Source organism: Condylura cristata, unplaced genomic scaffold (genome assembly GCF_000260355.1).
Source record: "Condylura cristata isolate star-nosed mole 26May11 unplaced genomic scaffold, ConCri1.0 scaffold00003, whole genome shotgun sequence".
NCBI classification, from domain to species: domain Eukaryota; kingdom Metazoa; phylum Chordata; class Mammalia; order Eulipotyphla; family Talpidae; genus Condylura; species Condylura cristata.
The window spans coordinates 39,520,807-39,537,259 of NW_004567104.1; the positions used below are offsets into that span (position 1 = coordinate 39,520,807).

Below are 16,453 nucleotides of genomic sequence, written 5' to 3' on the forward strand. Positions count from 1 at the left end.
TTTTTTGGCCCATTTGCTTGTAGGATTGTTTTCCATCCTTTTATTTTCAGTCTGTTTTTATCTTTTGTAGTTAGATGTGTTTCCTGCAGACAGCAGAATGATTTTTAATCCATCTGTTTTTTAATCCATCCTCCAACTCTGTGTCTTTTTACTGATGAGCTTAAGCCATTTACGTTTAGAGATAATATTGATATACTGGTACCTACATTTGCCATTATGGTCCTTCTATATTTTTATTCCTTGTTTTGAACTGTTCTTGTTCATTCTTCTGTTGGATTTGGTTTGAGGACTTTTTGTAGTATTTTTTGGAGTAGGGGTTTAGTCATGACGAAATTGTGGAGTTTCTGTTTGAGAATGTCCTTATTCTATATTCTTCATAGAGGAAGGAGAGCTTCACAGGGTAGAGTATTCTTGGTTGCTTTCGAGTTTGTTGAGTATGTCCCTCCACTCTCTTCTTAGTAAAAGTGGCTTTCAACTGCACAATAGAAGCAGTCAGGGTTGAGAACTTCCATTAAAAAAAAAAAAGGCAGAACACTCTATCCAAATATATCTATATTCAGATATACTGTATTAGTAGGTCTGGGATATGGGCCCACTTTAAGAACTTTTTAGGCTATTCCTATGTAATTTACATATGCTGTCAGGATTGGGAAACTGCTGTTAGAAGAATCAGGGTTTCCATTTAACATATATCTTGAGAGTTATTACATATTAGTATTTAGAAATTTACCTTTTCTTTTTAATGATCAGGTAAGTATATAGATGTGTTATTATTTATATAGTCCTTTATTAATAGACATTTTGAAGGTGTATTTGAGTACAGCTTAAACGTCTGGGAAAAGAGTCCAACAGATAGTGGTTCAAACAAAATAGAAATCTGTTTCTCTTTTGTGAAATGGTCAATGGTAGTTGGTACATCCTCTGCAGTACTTCATCACAGGACTTCGCCTTTGCATACAGATCACTGTTCCAGCTTCCCTTAGTTGTAGCCCAGCTGGCTAGGAATGAAAGAGAGTATGCTGCTTTTAATACCACCCAGAATTTGGGGCTTCTGTCCCACTCACCTGAAATTCATCTCATGACCACTCACTCCCATTTGCAAAGATGGTTGGGAAAACTACCTGTGGACTTGGTCAAAATTGGGAATTCTCTTAAAAGGGATAATGGAAAAAAGGTATTTTGCTAGATAAATGACTTTGCCTTCCACCCACAGATTATTTCCTGTCTTGGCACAGCAAATGTGATAAGTATCTTCATGTATGTGTTTGGGTACCCTATATGTAAGATAAGTTCTTAAAGGTGAAATCATAGAGTTAGAAAATATGCATCTATTATTTCAGTGTGGCTAAAAGTTTTGTGACTGGACCTAAGAAGTCTATTTTGGCATATCTTTCTAGTCTTTATTGCTATGTATTAGACTTACCAGGACTCTTCCTCCACAAGTAGGGCTTCTAGATAAACATAAACTTTAAAAAAAAAAAAAAAGCTCTTTAGTCAGCATAATCTTAAGTTTCTTTGGCTATATGGTAAACTCATATCATGGAATCAAACAGATAAAGGTCCAGAATCAATTTAGATATGGGGAAGCTTTCCATTTCAATCTGGGTTTTGTTACCATGAAACATGTGCTAGACAGGAAATTTCTCTTACTGGTTTTGGAGGGCCTTTGATTGATCCTTTGAGGGGCCAGGATATACTGCCACTCATATATTTTGCTTTGTGCTTTGCAAACCCATCTGGGGAAGCAGTGTTTCTAGTGGCTTGCAGAAATTGGTTTACCTGTCAAGAGGAGGCATTTTATCTGAGTAACAAATCTAGAAAGAGCAAAAGCAAGCCAGTATACTACTGATACCTGGCCTCTCAAACCATCTCTCCCAAGGCGCTCGAGCAGATATTCAGAGGGCAGCAGATGCCGGCTTTTCTGGAGCCTCTATGATTCCTATCAGGTTTTGATAAGATTAAATACTCTCCCCACAATCTTTTTGTTATTTACATCTCTTTATTTTGATAGAACATCAGTGCTTTTTGTTATTTTTTTTAAATAGGAAATATTCTTTGTGTATTTTTCTAGTGTAAGTGATAGGTTACAGTGCTCCATCCATTTACTTTTTTCCTAAGTGTTAGTGTGTGTACTCGTGAGATGACTAGCCAAGGATAGACATTTGACTCATGGGATAACTTAAGATAAGTAATATTTTGGAATACCTTGATACTGGCTTAGATGTTTTTCATGTGTGCACATCCTTATAACGGCCCTATAGCATTAGTGAGGTAGTCACGTCTTTATATGTCATGAAACTAAAGAACTTGGATTTTGTTTAATAACTCCTTACTCTGATTGGCCAAAGTCTCAGTCTTCTGCCTTCAAAGGTGCTTTACTATTCTAAAACTTACTTTTTGTGAAAGGAACAAATTCAGTACTTCATTCTTACCAACTGAGCCAGCAAACCTGCTTGTAACAACCTGGATCTGAGGGAAGAAGAGGAAATGTCAGAATGTGACTTGTTATTTTTCTCCATGTCTTAAAACAATAAGTGAGGTCATATTATATATTGTTTCCATGGTCAAGAGAAATTCTGCTAAAAGTGTTTATTTACCACTTTTTTATTGTTTTGATTCAGTGCTGGTCACTGGGTTGTCTCCTGTTTTGAGACTCCTTTTAATTTAAGATTGCCATCTGGTGGTAGTAGGTAGAGTTAGCTTGCCTTTTCTCTAGCTTGTGTGTTCTTGTTTGTAATTATGAAAGTTTCTCAGTTGAAAGTGCATAATCAGGCACAATTGTAATTTTTTTTTTAGTTATCTCTTTGGATAAAAACTCAATTTGTTTATATACACAGATGTTACCACTTTTTTTGTTTGTTTGTTTAATGCCCCCAAATTGCTATCTTATATAATGTTCTTTAAGTTGTGGGCCATAACCAAGCAGTAGATCATGAAATCACTTTAGTGCTTGAAATATCTCTCTTTTGTGACTCAAAAATTCACACCGTCAAGTTTATGACTCAAAGATTCATGTTTTCAATCAATGTTTTCAAACTGTGGACTACAACTTGTTAATGAATTGTGAAATCAAGTAAGTGGGTTGCAACCAACATTTTAAAAAAATAGAATGGAAACTAAAAAGAAAACATTGGAGTGGCTCTTCAAGCATAAGGATGTGTATTTACATTTTTGTTTTATATTTACATTTTCATATGTACTGGGCCATAATTAAATACTGTTTTTGTTTGGATTGAAGCCAAGCTTTTGAAATCAGTAATAGTAGAAGTAGTGGTAGTGGTGATAGTAGTAGTAGTAGTAGTAGAATTAATAACAGCCCCATCTCCTGGCCCTTAAGAATATTGTCACTGAAGGACTTTAGGAAAGTATTCTGTCACTTGTGGTTATTTTTATGTTCCATATCTTTGTATGAATGTTTCCATTGTGATTTGATAAGCATATATGTCATTTTCCCTGAATAATAATACTTGTCATTAATATGTGTCTAGATTCTTTTTGATCAATACCAGATGCAGGATGTATTGGAAAAATCTGATCATTTGATGGCTGCAACAAAAGATCTGTTTGTTGATTTTCCTCGTAGGCGCACAGGTATTCAATTCAACAGCTTTTTCTTATTTTAGCTCACAAATGGCTATTGGAAGAATTTGAAATTTTTTCAGGTGCTATTTTTTATATTACAAGCCTCAAGTGAGTAACATACAAGAGTTGTAAATAAAGGTTCATCATAATTTGTTTCATTTTTACTCAAGAGTATTAACAATTACAAATAACTCAGCTAAGGAAAGGTAAAGTGCTATTATTTACTAAAATATTTTATGGCTCAGTATACAAGATTTTATAATATAAAATGTGTCCTAATTTTCAGTTTGTTAATATCATATAAAGTATCTATGCTAATAAAGCACAGAATTAAGCTTAATTTGAAACCTAAAACAACTTCAGTCTCTGTAATAGGAACTTTGCCTCTTGTTAGATACATTGCATTTTTCACTGAACTGTATATATAATCCACGGTGCATTTTAATTGCTAGAATCAGATTATTAGTTGTAGTTTACGGTTTGTATCCTGGCTCGACCCTTACTAGTGTGATTCTGGGTCAGTTGTTTGCTGTCTGAATTTTTGTTCATTGGTCTGTCAGATAGTAGTAGTAATAACTCTTCGGATTTTGTAAAAGCATTTAGAATTGTGGCTGGTGTATAATATGCACTATGTAAATTTGAGCTCTTTTATTACTATGGTTGCTGTTGTTATCATTATTATCTGAGATTTCCATATGATGGCAAGTGTGTTGTGCTTGTGAAAGTTTAATTATGTGAAACTGAATCACCATGACTTACTTTCCCTTCTGCAGGATTTCCAAATGTAACCATGGCTCCCAATTCCTCACAAGGTCCCATTATGGTAAATCAGGACCCTGTTACTCAGTCCATCTTTACTGAATCTGACACAGAGCCTCAGGTAATACAGTTTGCTTATAGCCTTAATACTCTTGCTGAAGTTTAAATTGATGCCAACTTTGTAGTGAACATTTCAGAAATTTAAATATCAACAGATACCAAGTTGTGGTTGCTAGAGTTACTCAGGCACTTTGCCCTTCTGTGACTAATGATTGTACTAAACTAGATAGGGAAGGCAAAAACTGAGAAATATCCATTTAGTTTAGCAACAAATGTTTTGATCCTGACCTTGTAGAAAGCAGTTTGAGTGGAGTGACAGAACAGAAGCAAAGTTACAGCACATGGTTAATGATTAGAACTGGGGGGGGGGGACATCTCTTTTGGGAAGTTTGGTGGTAAAAGAGAGAAGATAGGTAGGTAGTAGCTTGAAAGAGGTTTAAGGTCAGGGTAGGATGGGAGAGACTTGCTTGCTTGCCTTTCAAAATGGATGAGTTGAAGCCAATACAAAGGGAAGCTTGGAGATACAGACAAGAACAGAGATAATTGATGGAGTAGAACGAGTTGAGGTTGGATTCCAGAATATATGTGGAGGGATTAGTCAGAAGGAGGGGTCTCTCTTTTGTTAGGATAAAGAGAAAGTAAGAGTGAGTAGTGGGTATATAAACAACTTAGGTGTTATTTTTTATTATGTTGTAAAAGGCTCTTAATGAAGTAGATGGTCATGAAGAAGAAGGAACTGTTCACAGCCAGTCAGAAGACAGTGAGAATGAATTAGATAACTCACTGAACTCTCAGTCTAACATGACTACAGACAGGTATGCATATATTGAATAAATATCTACAGTATTTCCCTTTATCCCAAGACCATTTTTTTCCTCCTCAGCTTTTTTTAGATATAATTGACATATAATGTTATATAAGGTGTGCAACATGCATATATTATAAAGTGATTTCCACCATAGTGCTACTTTATACAGCTATTATATCATCTAATTACTATTTCTTTTTGGTGATGACAACATTTGAGATTTTCTCACTTAGCAATTTTCAAGTATATAATGCAATATCATTAGCTATAATTACCATGCTGTCATTAGACCACCAGAAATTATTCTTATAATTGGAAGTGTTTTACCATCACCTGGTAGCCCTTGGTAACCATCATTTTACTGTTTCTATGAGTTTGTTTTTTTTTTTCAATCACACACATGAACAGCACAGTGATTATTCTTCTTTGTCTCATATCATCTCATAATGCCCTAAGGTTTCTTCCATGTTTCTTCCATGTTTTCATAAATGGCAGGATTTCCTTCTTTTTCATAGCTGGTTAATATTCCATTATGTATATATAAATTCTCAGTCTAAAATGACAGAGAACAGATGTATACATACATGACATAAATATCTACAGTGTTTCCCCTTTTTGTCAAGCCATTTCTCTTTCTCTTTTTCTTTTTCTCTTTAGTACATCTTTATTCATTCATCCATCAACAGACACCCACTTTGTTTTCATATCTTGGCTATATTGTTGCAATAAACTCTTCAGAGTTTCCTTTTTTCTCAGGCCTATATAACATTCCATTTTATATATCTGATCTTTAATTATATGTATATCACATCACCTATTTTCCTTCTCTTTATGGTAAGTTTTCTCTGTTCTGTCTTAAACTATATTTTTGAATTTAGGAAGTTCTAAAACATTCTGTGCATTTTTCCATCTCAGTTGTAATCCCCCGAGCTTCCATCATCAAATCACCCGTGTGTCATCACCATAGTCCAGTGCATTTCCCTCCCCCCACTGTTCTTTTGAACTCTTGATCAGATCTTTCAAAATCATTAATCTATAGAATTTATGCTGTGGAGTCTGTAATAATAGTATTCCCTGAGTTCTTGAAAGTTTAAAAGTTTTTTTTAAAAAACAGTATTGATAGTTTAAGGACTTGGCAAATATAAAATCTTTGGTTCACACTGTGTTTCCTTAACTTTCTTGAAAACGCTGCTCCCCTCTTGGTTTGCTTTGACTGTTGCTTTTAAAACGTCTGGTCAGCCAGGTTTTGTGTGTGTAGGCATACTTAACGTGAACTTTTTCTTTCACTGGGTGATTTTTGTAATCATTAGGCTCTTTGCTTTCCTTGTCTTTTCCACAGTCATCTTGAACTACTCCCACTCTTTGCCAAGGCTCCTAATAGGAACTCAAAATTACCTTTGCATGATTTTGGTTTTTATCTTTCTATTTATGGGTCATTTGAAATTTAGTAATGCTATCTTAAGTAATGTAATGTGTAAGATATGGGTCATGTACTGTCTTACTTGCTCCTTTTTGTACAACATGATCCTATTTTGGAGGCTACATAGAGTGATTCAGGTTAGGTGGCCACAATTTTCTTAGGAATACCTGAAACATGTATCATAAGCACACTTTCTTTCAGAACCTGAATATAATTAATCTTGTACATTATTGCTTTTGTTCTTTGCACTTTACTCACATCTTTATTATTTGCTTGGTTAAGTTTAGTTTTATCTTGTTAGTTGTACTAACAGGCAGTTTCCAACTTAAGAGTACCTTATGTCTTAATATGTTATTTGTTAACTATGGGGCATGGGACTTTGGAAGATACTAATATTAGACTGGACTTTAGAGACAAAGCCCTTGGTTATTTACTAGCTGATAAACTGCGGGCCTTTATTTCCTCTGTTGTAAAATTTGAGCACTGAATATAGTATTTTTAGTTGCCTTTTTGTTTGAAATTTCTGTGAATCCATGTTCTTGTAAGCACTGAATAGATTTCTCATAGAGATAATATTAAACATGATGAATATATTCTTAACTAATCCTCAAAAGCCTCTCTCTACTGGGTCACTGATGTTTCTGGGGGGAGGGAGGGGAGAGTCATTGCATTCCCAGTGAGAACATACTTCGGGTTGTGTGTTTTTGTCAGTATATAAATTAGAGCTACAGATATTCCTAAGCTATCTATGAAATATTGTCCTTAGAATGCTACTGCAGTTGATGTGCCATAAACAGAATCGGCAATGATATGTGTTCTTCATTGAAGATAAAAGAAGCCTGGATTTGAATTTGAATCACTGCTCTAAGTAAACAAAATGAATAAAATAGAGTTCCAGATTTAAGAGAGTTTATTTCTTTCAGATGGAGATACTTTATTGTAAATCTTTTCTTTTCCCCTCATATTTCAAAAATAATACATAGACAGTGCTTTGAACTTTTAAACTGAAAGTTGCCCCAAAAGTTCAAGTGGTATATTAGTTTCCTGGAATTGCTGTAACAAATGTCTATAAACTTGTTAGCTGAGAACAACAGGCATTTAGTCTCTTACAGTTGTGGATGCCAGAAATCTGAAGTTAGTTTCACTGGATTAAAGTTTAAGGTGTTGGCACAACCACAGTCACTGCGCAGGCCTGAGAAGTATCTATTCCTCTGCCTCTTCCAGCTTCAAGAGGCTGTTGGTCTTTCTTGGCTGTGTCACTCCAGTCTCTGCCTCCGTCCTCACATCACCTCCGTGTGTGTGCCAGAATCTTCCTCTCTTTGGTGAGGACGTGCACAATTTCTGCTAGGGCCTACCTAAGATAACCTCACTATTGTAAGTTCCTTAACTTAATCACTTCTGCAAACATCCTCTTATGGCCAATTAGAGGTTCCAGGAATTAGATTATGGACAGATGTCCAGAAAAGACTATTTAGCCTACCAATGTCCAACCACTGGTCCCCATGCAAAATTCACATCTGCCCTATTTTAGTATTCACGTGTTTCAGCATCAGCTTGAGTTTAAAATATTATCTAAGTACCATCAGCTGAAGTCAGATCTCATTGTCCCAATCAGATATGGGTAAGGCTTTGGATGTGATGCATCTTTGGATATAATGAAATTAGAAAGCAAGTTTTTGTTATCAAAATACGCTGATTGAAGAAGCATAGAGTAATAATTACATACATTCCATTTTAGAAGTGAGAAAATAAAAGGAGGCTAAGGGTTGTATTCAATTTTGACACTGAGGGGCAAGTCCATTAGGTTTCAAGACCTGATAATAATCCTTTAGGGCTCAAGGTTCCACCATCTGAATCTGTGACTCTGTCCTTTGTACCTGTAGCTCTGATCTTGGCCTCTGAATCTGTAGTTTTGAGCTCTAATCCTGCAGGTGTGGTCTTGAAGACATTTTCTTTTCCTTAAAGCTCATGTTTGTATCTGAGTAATTTTATCTCCCTTTTACCATATGTGAAATTTGGGGAGTCTGATATATGTCCTTTGTCATCCTATCTCTGTCCAAGAGGGCAGTATTTATTTGCCCTCAAAGGGCCTAACAGGTCTCCTTGTGCATGCCATGTGATAAGAGGCGCTCCCCAGATCTTTCCTGGATAATCCCAACTTAATCGCTGGCTTCTGCTGAGGTCACTGAGGGAATCCCTGAGTTAGATACCCAATCTTTACAAATTGGCAAAACATTTTCCAAGCCACATACTTGCTCATCTCTCTCTAGAGTTTGCTTTTCCTAGCAGTGGTTCTTAATTTGAGCATTTTTTTTTTCAGTTGGAAAGGTTAATATTTTTTCAAATGACCCAGTCTTGATTCTTTTTTGCTCAACTGTTCTTCCTTCATTTTTTTCTTTCCCCTTGTATTTCACTCTGAGGAGCAACAAGAAAGTTGGATGCATTATCAACAGTTTTGCTTGGAAATAGATATCTAAGTTCTTTGCTTGCAAGTTCTTCTTTCCATACAACTAAGCCAAGTTTTCTGCCACTTTATAAGAAGGATTCCCTTTCTTTCAGTTTCTAATGACTTGCTCATCATTTCCTTCTGAGCCCTCACTGGAAACTTCTTTAATATTCATATTTCTATTAGTATACCATCCACAATGATTGTTACCCTTTAAAATGACACGTGATTTCTCTACTGTGCTCCTCACTTCCTTTGAGCCCCCACTGGGTGTCTTTAGCATCCATATTTCCGCCAAGTCTGTTTAAGGCAGTGTAGGCTTTCTCTGCCATTCGCCTACAAATTCTCTCAATTATCCCATTCTGTAGCTATTTCTACATTTTTAGGCATTTGCTATACAAATATCTCACATGTAGACACCAAAATCTGTATTATTTTTCTGGGTCTGCTTTAATATAGTACCGCAAAGTTGGTGGCTTAAAACAACAGAAGTTTATTCTTTTGCAGTTTTGATGGCCAGAAATCTGAAATCACTTTCATTAGACCAAAATCATTGTGTTAGCAGGGTAACAATGATGTCCTTTTCTTTGCCAGATGATGGCATTTTTTGGTTTGTGTCCACATCATTCCAATACTGTGTCCGTCGCCATATTGCCTTCTCCTGTGTGTGTGTTGTCAGATCTTTCTCTGGCTCCTGCTTATCAGAATATATATGATTGCAGTTAGGGTCCACCCTTATATTTCAAGATCATATCCTTATTTTAAGACCCTTAACTTGATCACATCAAAGTTCCTTTTTAATCCATTAAGATATCATTCATAAGTTCCAAGGATTAAGTTTTGTGTTTTTTTTGTGTGTGTGGGCCATTCTTAAACCCACGATGGAGTCATTCAATAAAATTTCCCCTTCTGTTTTTTCTTCTTCTTTTTTTTTGGGGGGGGTACAGTTTTATTGAATTATAGTTCACATGCCATAAAACCCACCCATTATAATTTAAATAGTTGTGCAACCTAAAATGAATTTTATAATTTCTGTTATGCCCAGAAGAAACCCACTACTCATTAATGGTGACCCCCATTTCCTCCCAAGCCCTTCAGCCATAGCTATTAATCTATTTTCTATCTTTGTAGCTTTGCCTGTTTTGGATATTTTATACAGATAATCACAATATGTGATCATTTATGCCTCATATCTTTCACTTAGCATGATGTTGAGATTCATGCATGTTGTAGCATATATTCATTCTTTTTATGGCTCAGTAATATTCCATTGTATGGTTATTTTGTATATCCATTCATCAGCTGGTGGATGTTTGAATTTTTTCTTTCTGATTTTGTATTTCTCGCTTTTTTTAAAAAATATTTATTTATTTATGCATACAGAACTGGGGTACAGGTGAGAGATGCAGGGGCGGTGAGGGATTCACCAGAAACAGAGTGGGGAACAGAACAGGCAGATCAAGGAGAGGTCTGCTGTGCCATGTGGATCACCTCCAAGGTGGGAATTGAACTTGCACTGAGGCAGCTGTTGCACCAAAACAGAGGGCCCTGATCTTGTATTTCTTTTAAATCTCAGTTTTACTGAGAACTAGACAAATGAGTCAGACATTTGGAGATCAGCTCGCTCTTCTCTTTCTCTCCTTGCTCCGTTACACAAGACAAGTCATGTTCCACTCATGACTTCCATGATGACAGGTGACAGCTCTGAGGCTAGGCTACTTTTTAGGAGAGAAAAGACATAAGGGACCAAGCTATGTCCTTTCCCTTGAGAAAACAAGGAGAGGGAAGCCTATATCATTAAGCTGTATAAAGGGCAAAATGATTTTGCTCTTATTTTATACAAAGTATAAAGCGAAGTATATTTTTTCTTTGATTTATTAGAGGTTCATTCAGATCAAATATGTGAGCAGTTGAACAGTTTAAGTGGTAGCGTTTATGAATTCTCATATAGCTTGTTCCCTAACTTATAGGCTTCTCCATCAACTAAAGGAAGATAATTCTGAGTTAATTAATAAACTGTGGACTGATATTCAGCAGAAAATAGCAACACAGTCACAAGTAACAAACTCTCCAGGAATGCCATCATCTGCCTCTCCACCAGGGGAACAAAAAGGTTTATTCTCTCATTGTATTATTTCACACAAGTAGTAATTTGTATTAAGTTCTATCTTAAACATGCTAATTTTGAAAGAAATGTTATTTGTCTTCAGCAATTTGAGTAAAATACTGATTGATCTGTCAATATGTTTTAAAATATTTTCCTGTATATTGTTGAGATCCTTTTGGGACTATTTTTCCTTTCAGCTGCTCTGAATGCCACCAATGCCGTCAAGAGAGTCCACACAAGGCTTCAGTCTGAAGATTCTTCTGAGACTCTAGACTCAAGCTACATTGTGGGACAGGTGCTGAACTCAAGGAAACAAAAACAATCGTTATGTACAGGTACAGTCTTTTAATTTACAGAACTGAATTATTAAACATTTTATACACCTGTCTTAACTCTCTTACTAATGTTTTCTCCCTTATATATTCACCCAGTTGAATCCACCTCAACAAGAGTTTATTGAATGGTTGCTAAGAAATATCTTCTTTTATCCTATGTAACATTGTAGAAGGATGATTCTAACACATTCATTATAGGCAGTGTAAAGCTGATTTACATTGTACAGTACTTTTATGAGAAAAATGGTATAAAGTCATCTACAAATTGTGAACAACAATCAAAGGTTTTTCTAGTAGTTTTCTTGTATCATTTTTCCTGGCTCTAAAATAGAATAACTGTCATTATCAGTGAAAAGAAAACCGGATTTGCATGATCCTTCCAAGCAGAAGAAAAATACGTTATCAGCTAGCATGGCCTCCACAGACCCAGGTATCAGTAATCCCAGTCTGGATGTCCTCAAACACATGATACATGAAGTGGAACATGAAATGGAAGAATATGAGCGGTGGACTGGGCGTGAGGTCAAGGGGCTGCAGAGCAGTAAGGGTCTGACAGGCTTCACTTTGTCGCTGGTGAGCTCCCTCTGTCGTCTGGTTCGGTACCTTAAAGAGGTAAGAACGTGAGACTGTTCAGTCTCCTCTTTAGAGTACTGGCTAAGATGTGTGGGGTTATTGTGCTCTATACTTAATTTATTTGACTTCCAAAGCAAATATCATTTGAATAGCTTTGTTTAAAGTAGTGCAGTTGTAGATATCTACAGTGAAGATTATCCTCTTAATTACCCACTATGTGCTGAGAAATCTAAATACCTACTCACGTAAATGATGTTGATATAAATGAGTTTGGTAAAATATATTAATAAGGTAAAGCTGTTATGAATCTTGTCCTAACACTAAATATTATTTGGATCAAGTGGAACTAGTAAGTGTACTCTCTTGCTTCCACTTTATTTCACTTCTTCATATTTTCTATATCATTAGTAAGTTGGGCTTTGCTTCAGTGTCTCAAATAGAGATATTTTGGAAAAACAATTTATAAAATAAGTAAGAACTGTTTTAAAAATTCATTTGTGAATAATCATTTCTTAGAGTGCTGTGGAATTATTTATTTTTATAAAATCTTTGTGCTGTCATTTATTTTTATGAATTAGAATTATGTATTAAATTTGGTAAAGTAATAAAATGAAAGTTTTTTAAAAAGATTTATTTACTTACTCATACAAGAACTGGAGTGTAAACCAGAAGTGCAGGTGGTGAGAGGATTCTCCAGAGACAGAGTGGGGAGCAGAACAGGCTGACCAACTGAAATACACAGCTGAGGGGAGCAGTGGGCAAAACAGGAGAGGTATGCTGCGCCATGTGGGTCAGCTCCTGGGCTGGATCGAACTTGTGCTGCAGTGGCTGCATATAGCTTCATAAAGCTGAGACTTAAGTCTTTGCACCATCAAGGAGGCCCCCTAAAACAAATTATTTTTTAAGGAAATTTTACCATTAAAAAAATTGATTGACTACACTTACTTGGATGTTTCCATTTTTTTCTGGAGTTCCTTTCTTAAAATTGCTTTTTAGCAAAATTTGTTTGTTGTTGTAAGACTTAATAACAATTTTAACATTCTTCTACCCTTAAATCAGTAATCTCTAGGAGTTAACTTTTGGCTTTTTGAAAGAATTTCAGACTTAGATAATGTACTTTTTAGCTTAATCACTCATCTAACAAAGTTAAATCATTTAATTTTTTTTTGTTTTAACTATATTTTAACAAATTTCATTTTTGAATTGGTGTTACCTTCACATGGTATGAATTCAAAGATACAGAGGTTTGTAAATGAAAACTAATCCTTACCCTTAACTTCTAATTAATCTTTTTTCTTCCTTTTAGCCAACAATCACTATCAGATACCATTATACCTTTGAAGATATCATCTGTGTATATTTAAGCATGTATATGTAGTTCCTTCCCCATTCTTCTACAAAATTTATAGTTATTAAATTCCGTATGCTGTTTTGTTTATTGTACTTACAACTGAGATGAAATGCACAAAAAGAAGAATGATGTAAAAAATAAAGAAAAAAAAAGGGAAGGGCTAGGTAAAGCAGTATGGTGATACTGCATTATGTCTTAACGCAGTATGAACCTTTAAAAAAAAAATACTTAGTTCCATTACTACCTCGGTAAGATAAGTATTCCTTTTTGACAGCCTTGAGTAAAAACTTTTCGTTTTTAACATGTAATGCTACTGGTGGGAGTTCATTTGATTTGTTTTTTGCAGAGTGAGCTACAACTGCGTAAAGAAGTAGAGACCAGACAGCAGTTGGAACAAGTGTTAGGCGATCATCGTGATCTCATTGATGCTCTGACAGCTGAAATTATTCTCCTTAGAGAAGAAAATGCTACTATCCAGGTAATCAGGTGGGATCCAAACTTTACTGTGTTTACTAGTAACAAAAATCTTGAGGAATATATGGCGTTCCCTTCTAGTTGCTTTCGTTTAGTTGTGCTCTTTATTATTGTTATTATTAGCTCTTTATTATCATCAGTGGTAACCTCATTGAGCATTTACTGAAGTACAGTAGTAGAAATGGGGCTACAGGAATCTTTAATTTACTATTAAGTGGGGAAGACAGAATCTACATTTAAAAACTACCATTGTGATTTATCTAAAATAATACATCAGTGTTATGATAGTTACTTTTAATTTCAACTCAGTAGAAAATACCCTTTGAGGAACTGTTCTGTGTTACATTTTATTTGAGTATCTTATTTATTAGATAAGTCCACTTTGCATCTTGTCCAGAGAATTCAGATGAGATGTATCTTTCTTTTTTTAATAGTTAAGCAGTTTTTCTTCTAGAAAACCTTGTTGCCTCCATGCTACATTAAGTATTTTTCCTTTGTGCATATCTGATACTGTTTGGATACCACTTTTACTGCATTTACCAAACTGTTAAATTTTCATATGAACTTGATATGAAGACTGAATTGTGGAGGGCAGGAAGGTTTTACTCATCATTTTTTCCTCAAGTGGTGCTTATTATTTGATTTATCAGCCAAGAGAGACCTGAAAAGAACAATTAGTAGATAACTTGTGTGTATGTCAATAGACATTAGATATATAGTATGTAATTTACTTATTTTGTATATAACTCACATATTGTTAACCTCCTCTTTTTAAACCAACCAGCTTAGTGGTTTTCAGTATAATCTTTGAATTGTATATTAGTATTGCCATCTGAATATTTTCATCATTCCAAAGAGAAATGCCTTTCTCATTAGCGCTGGCTTCTTATTCTCTCCTACCCCAGCTCTGGCAACTGCAATTCTACTTTGTTTCTATAGATTTGCCTGTTCTCAATATTTTGTATAGATGGAGTCATGCAATATGTTGTCTTCAGTTACTTCTTCCACTTAGCATGTTTTCAGAGTTCATTACTTCCAATATAACATTGTGTTATATAGATATACTTTATTTTGCTTATCTATTTATCATCTGATTCCTCTTTGTGCACTGTGAATGAATAATGCAACAAACATTCATGTACCTTCTACTACTCTAATACTGGTAGTATGCATAAGCATATTTTCAGTTCTGGGGAAATGGCCAGTTTTAAAATATAGTGTTTTGTCCCACAAATCTTTATTGAATACCTACTGTGGACCTGGCATTGTTCTAAGTACAGGGACTAAAAAGAAAATCTTTGGGCGCCTTCTTTGGTGGTGCAACAGGTTAAGCACAGCACCATGAAGCTAACTGCAGCCACTTCAGCACTAGTTCGATCCCCAGCCAGAGAAGTGACCCATATGGCACATCAGACCTCTCCTGTCTTACCTGCTGCTCCCCTTAGCAGTATACTTCATCGCTGTAACTGTTCTGCTCCCCACTCTGTCTCAGGTGAATTCTCTCACCTCCTGCACCTCTGGCCTGTACCCCAGTCCTGTATGCATGAATAAATAAATCTTTAAAAAAAAAACTTTGCTTACATTCTAAATAAATTCTTGTAAAGTTTCCTGTGACTATATTATCTTAGTATTTGAATAAAAGCCTGAAATTCCCAGAATATTTAAAATAATATGATTAAATATAGATACTGATGTCTGATAGGATTTTTTTTTCATTCTTCTTTTTCTCTAGGCGAGACTTCAGCAATACATGGTCACAACAGATGAACAACTTATATCGCTCACACATGCCATTAAGAACTGTCCAGTGATAAATAACAGCACAGAAAGTCAGACATCAGAAAGAGGGGCCATGAGTGGAAGAATTGTAGATAATTCTGGTGAGTGTGGTCTTATTTTTATCAGATAGGCATTGAAATAGAGTGTAAACAACCCTATAACTTACGTGGAATTATTGGCTGTTATGTGTGTATAGAAATTTTACTACTACTATTGGCACTACGGTTTTCAGCTAGTATTTGTTGGATACTTGCTCTATGCCAGGTACTTTGTAAGTGTTTTATATGTATTATCTTATGTAATCTTCATAATAGTCTTCTGAGATAGGTACTGTTGTTACCCCTATTTTTTAGATGAGAAAACTAAGGCTTAGAGAGGGTTGATAACACAAATAGAAAATAGCAGAACTGGCTTCCCAGGCTAGTGGAAACTGAGTAACAGAATTTGAATCATGGTTTTAGGGGTTTGAATCCATGTTTAGAAGCAGAAAAGATGATCTTAGGAAGAAAAGAAAAAATGAGCTTTAGAGCTGTATACTTTTGTTCATTTGTGGTGAGGTATTAAAGCCGTCTTCACTGCATGAGCCATAACAAGCTCCATATTGTAGAGCATATACATTTTTCCCTTTTCTTGTTTTTTTCTGACTAATACTTTGATGAGTGCCCCTTATATATTTAACAGTATTTTCTTATGAGGGATTCTAAGAAGTAAGTAAATGTTAACTTGCATGAAATTAACTCAGTGATGAAGGCATGTCAT

General features: G+C 35.3%; 1 protein-coding gene across 4 annotated transcripts in view; it reads left to right on the plus strand.

Annotated features, from left to right (window-relative positions):
• SPICE1 (spindle and centriole associated protein 1) overlaps positions 1-16,453 on the plus strand; it is a 111,790-nt gene that overhangs the window by 85,175 nt on the left and 10,162 nt on the right. For 3 of the 4 annotated variants that reach the window (XM_012734386.1, XM_004675214.2, XM_012734393.1), the window contains 8 exons: positions 3,489-3,591; positions 4,356-4,462; positions 5,101-5,216; positions 11,046-11,188; positions 11,380-11,517; positions 11,867-12,129; positions 13,788-13,919; positions 15,648-15,795. In XM_012734386.1, coding sequence (XP_012589840.1) covers positions 3,489-3,591; positions 4,356-4,462; positions 5,101-5,216; positions 11,046-11,188; positions 11,380-11,517; positions 11,867-12,129; positions 13,788-13,919; positions 15,648-15,795 — 1,150 coding nt within the window. The remainder of the gene's footprint in view (positions 1-3,488; positions 3,592-4,355; positions 4,463-5,100; positions 5,217-11,045; positions 11,189-11,379; positions 11,518-11,866; positions 12,130-13,787; positions 13,920-15,647; positions 15,796-16,453) is intronic. The other variant, XM_012734396.1, reaches the window with a different exon arrangement.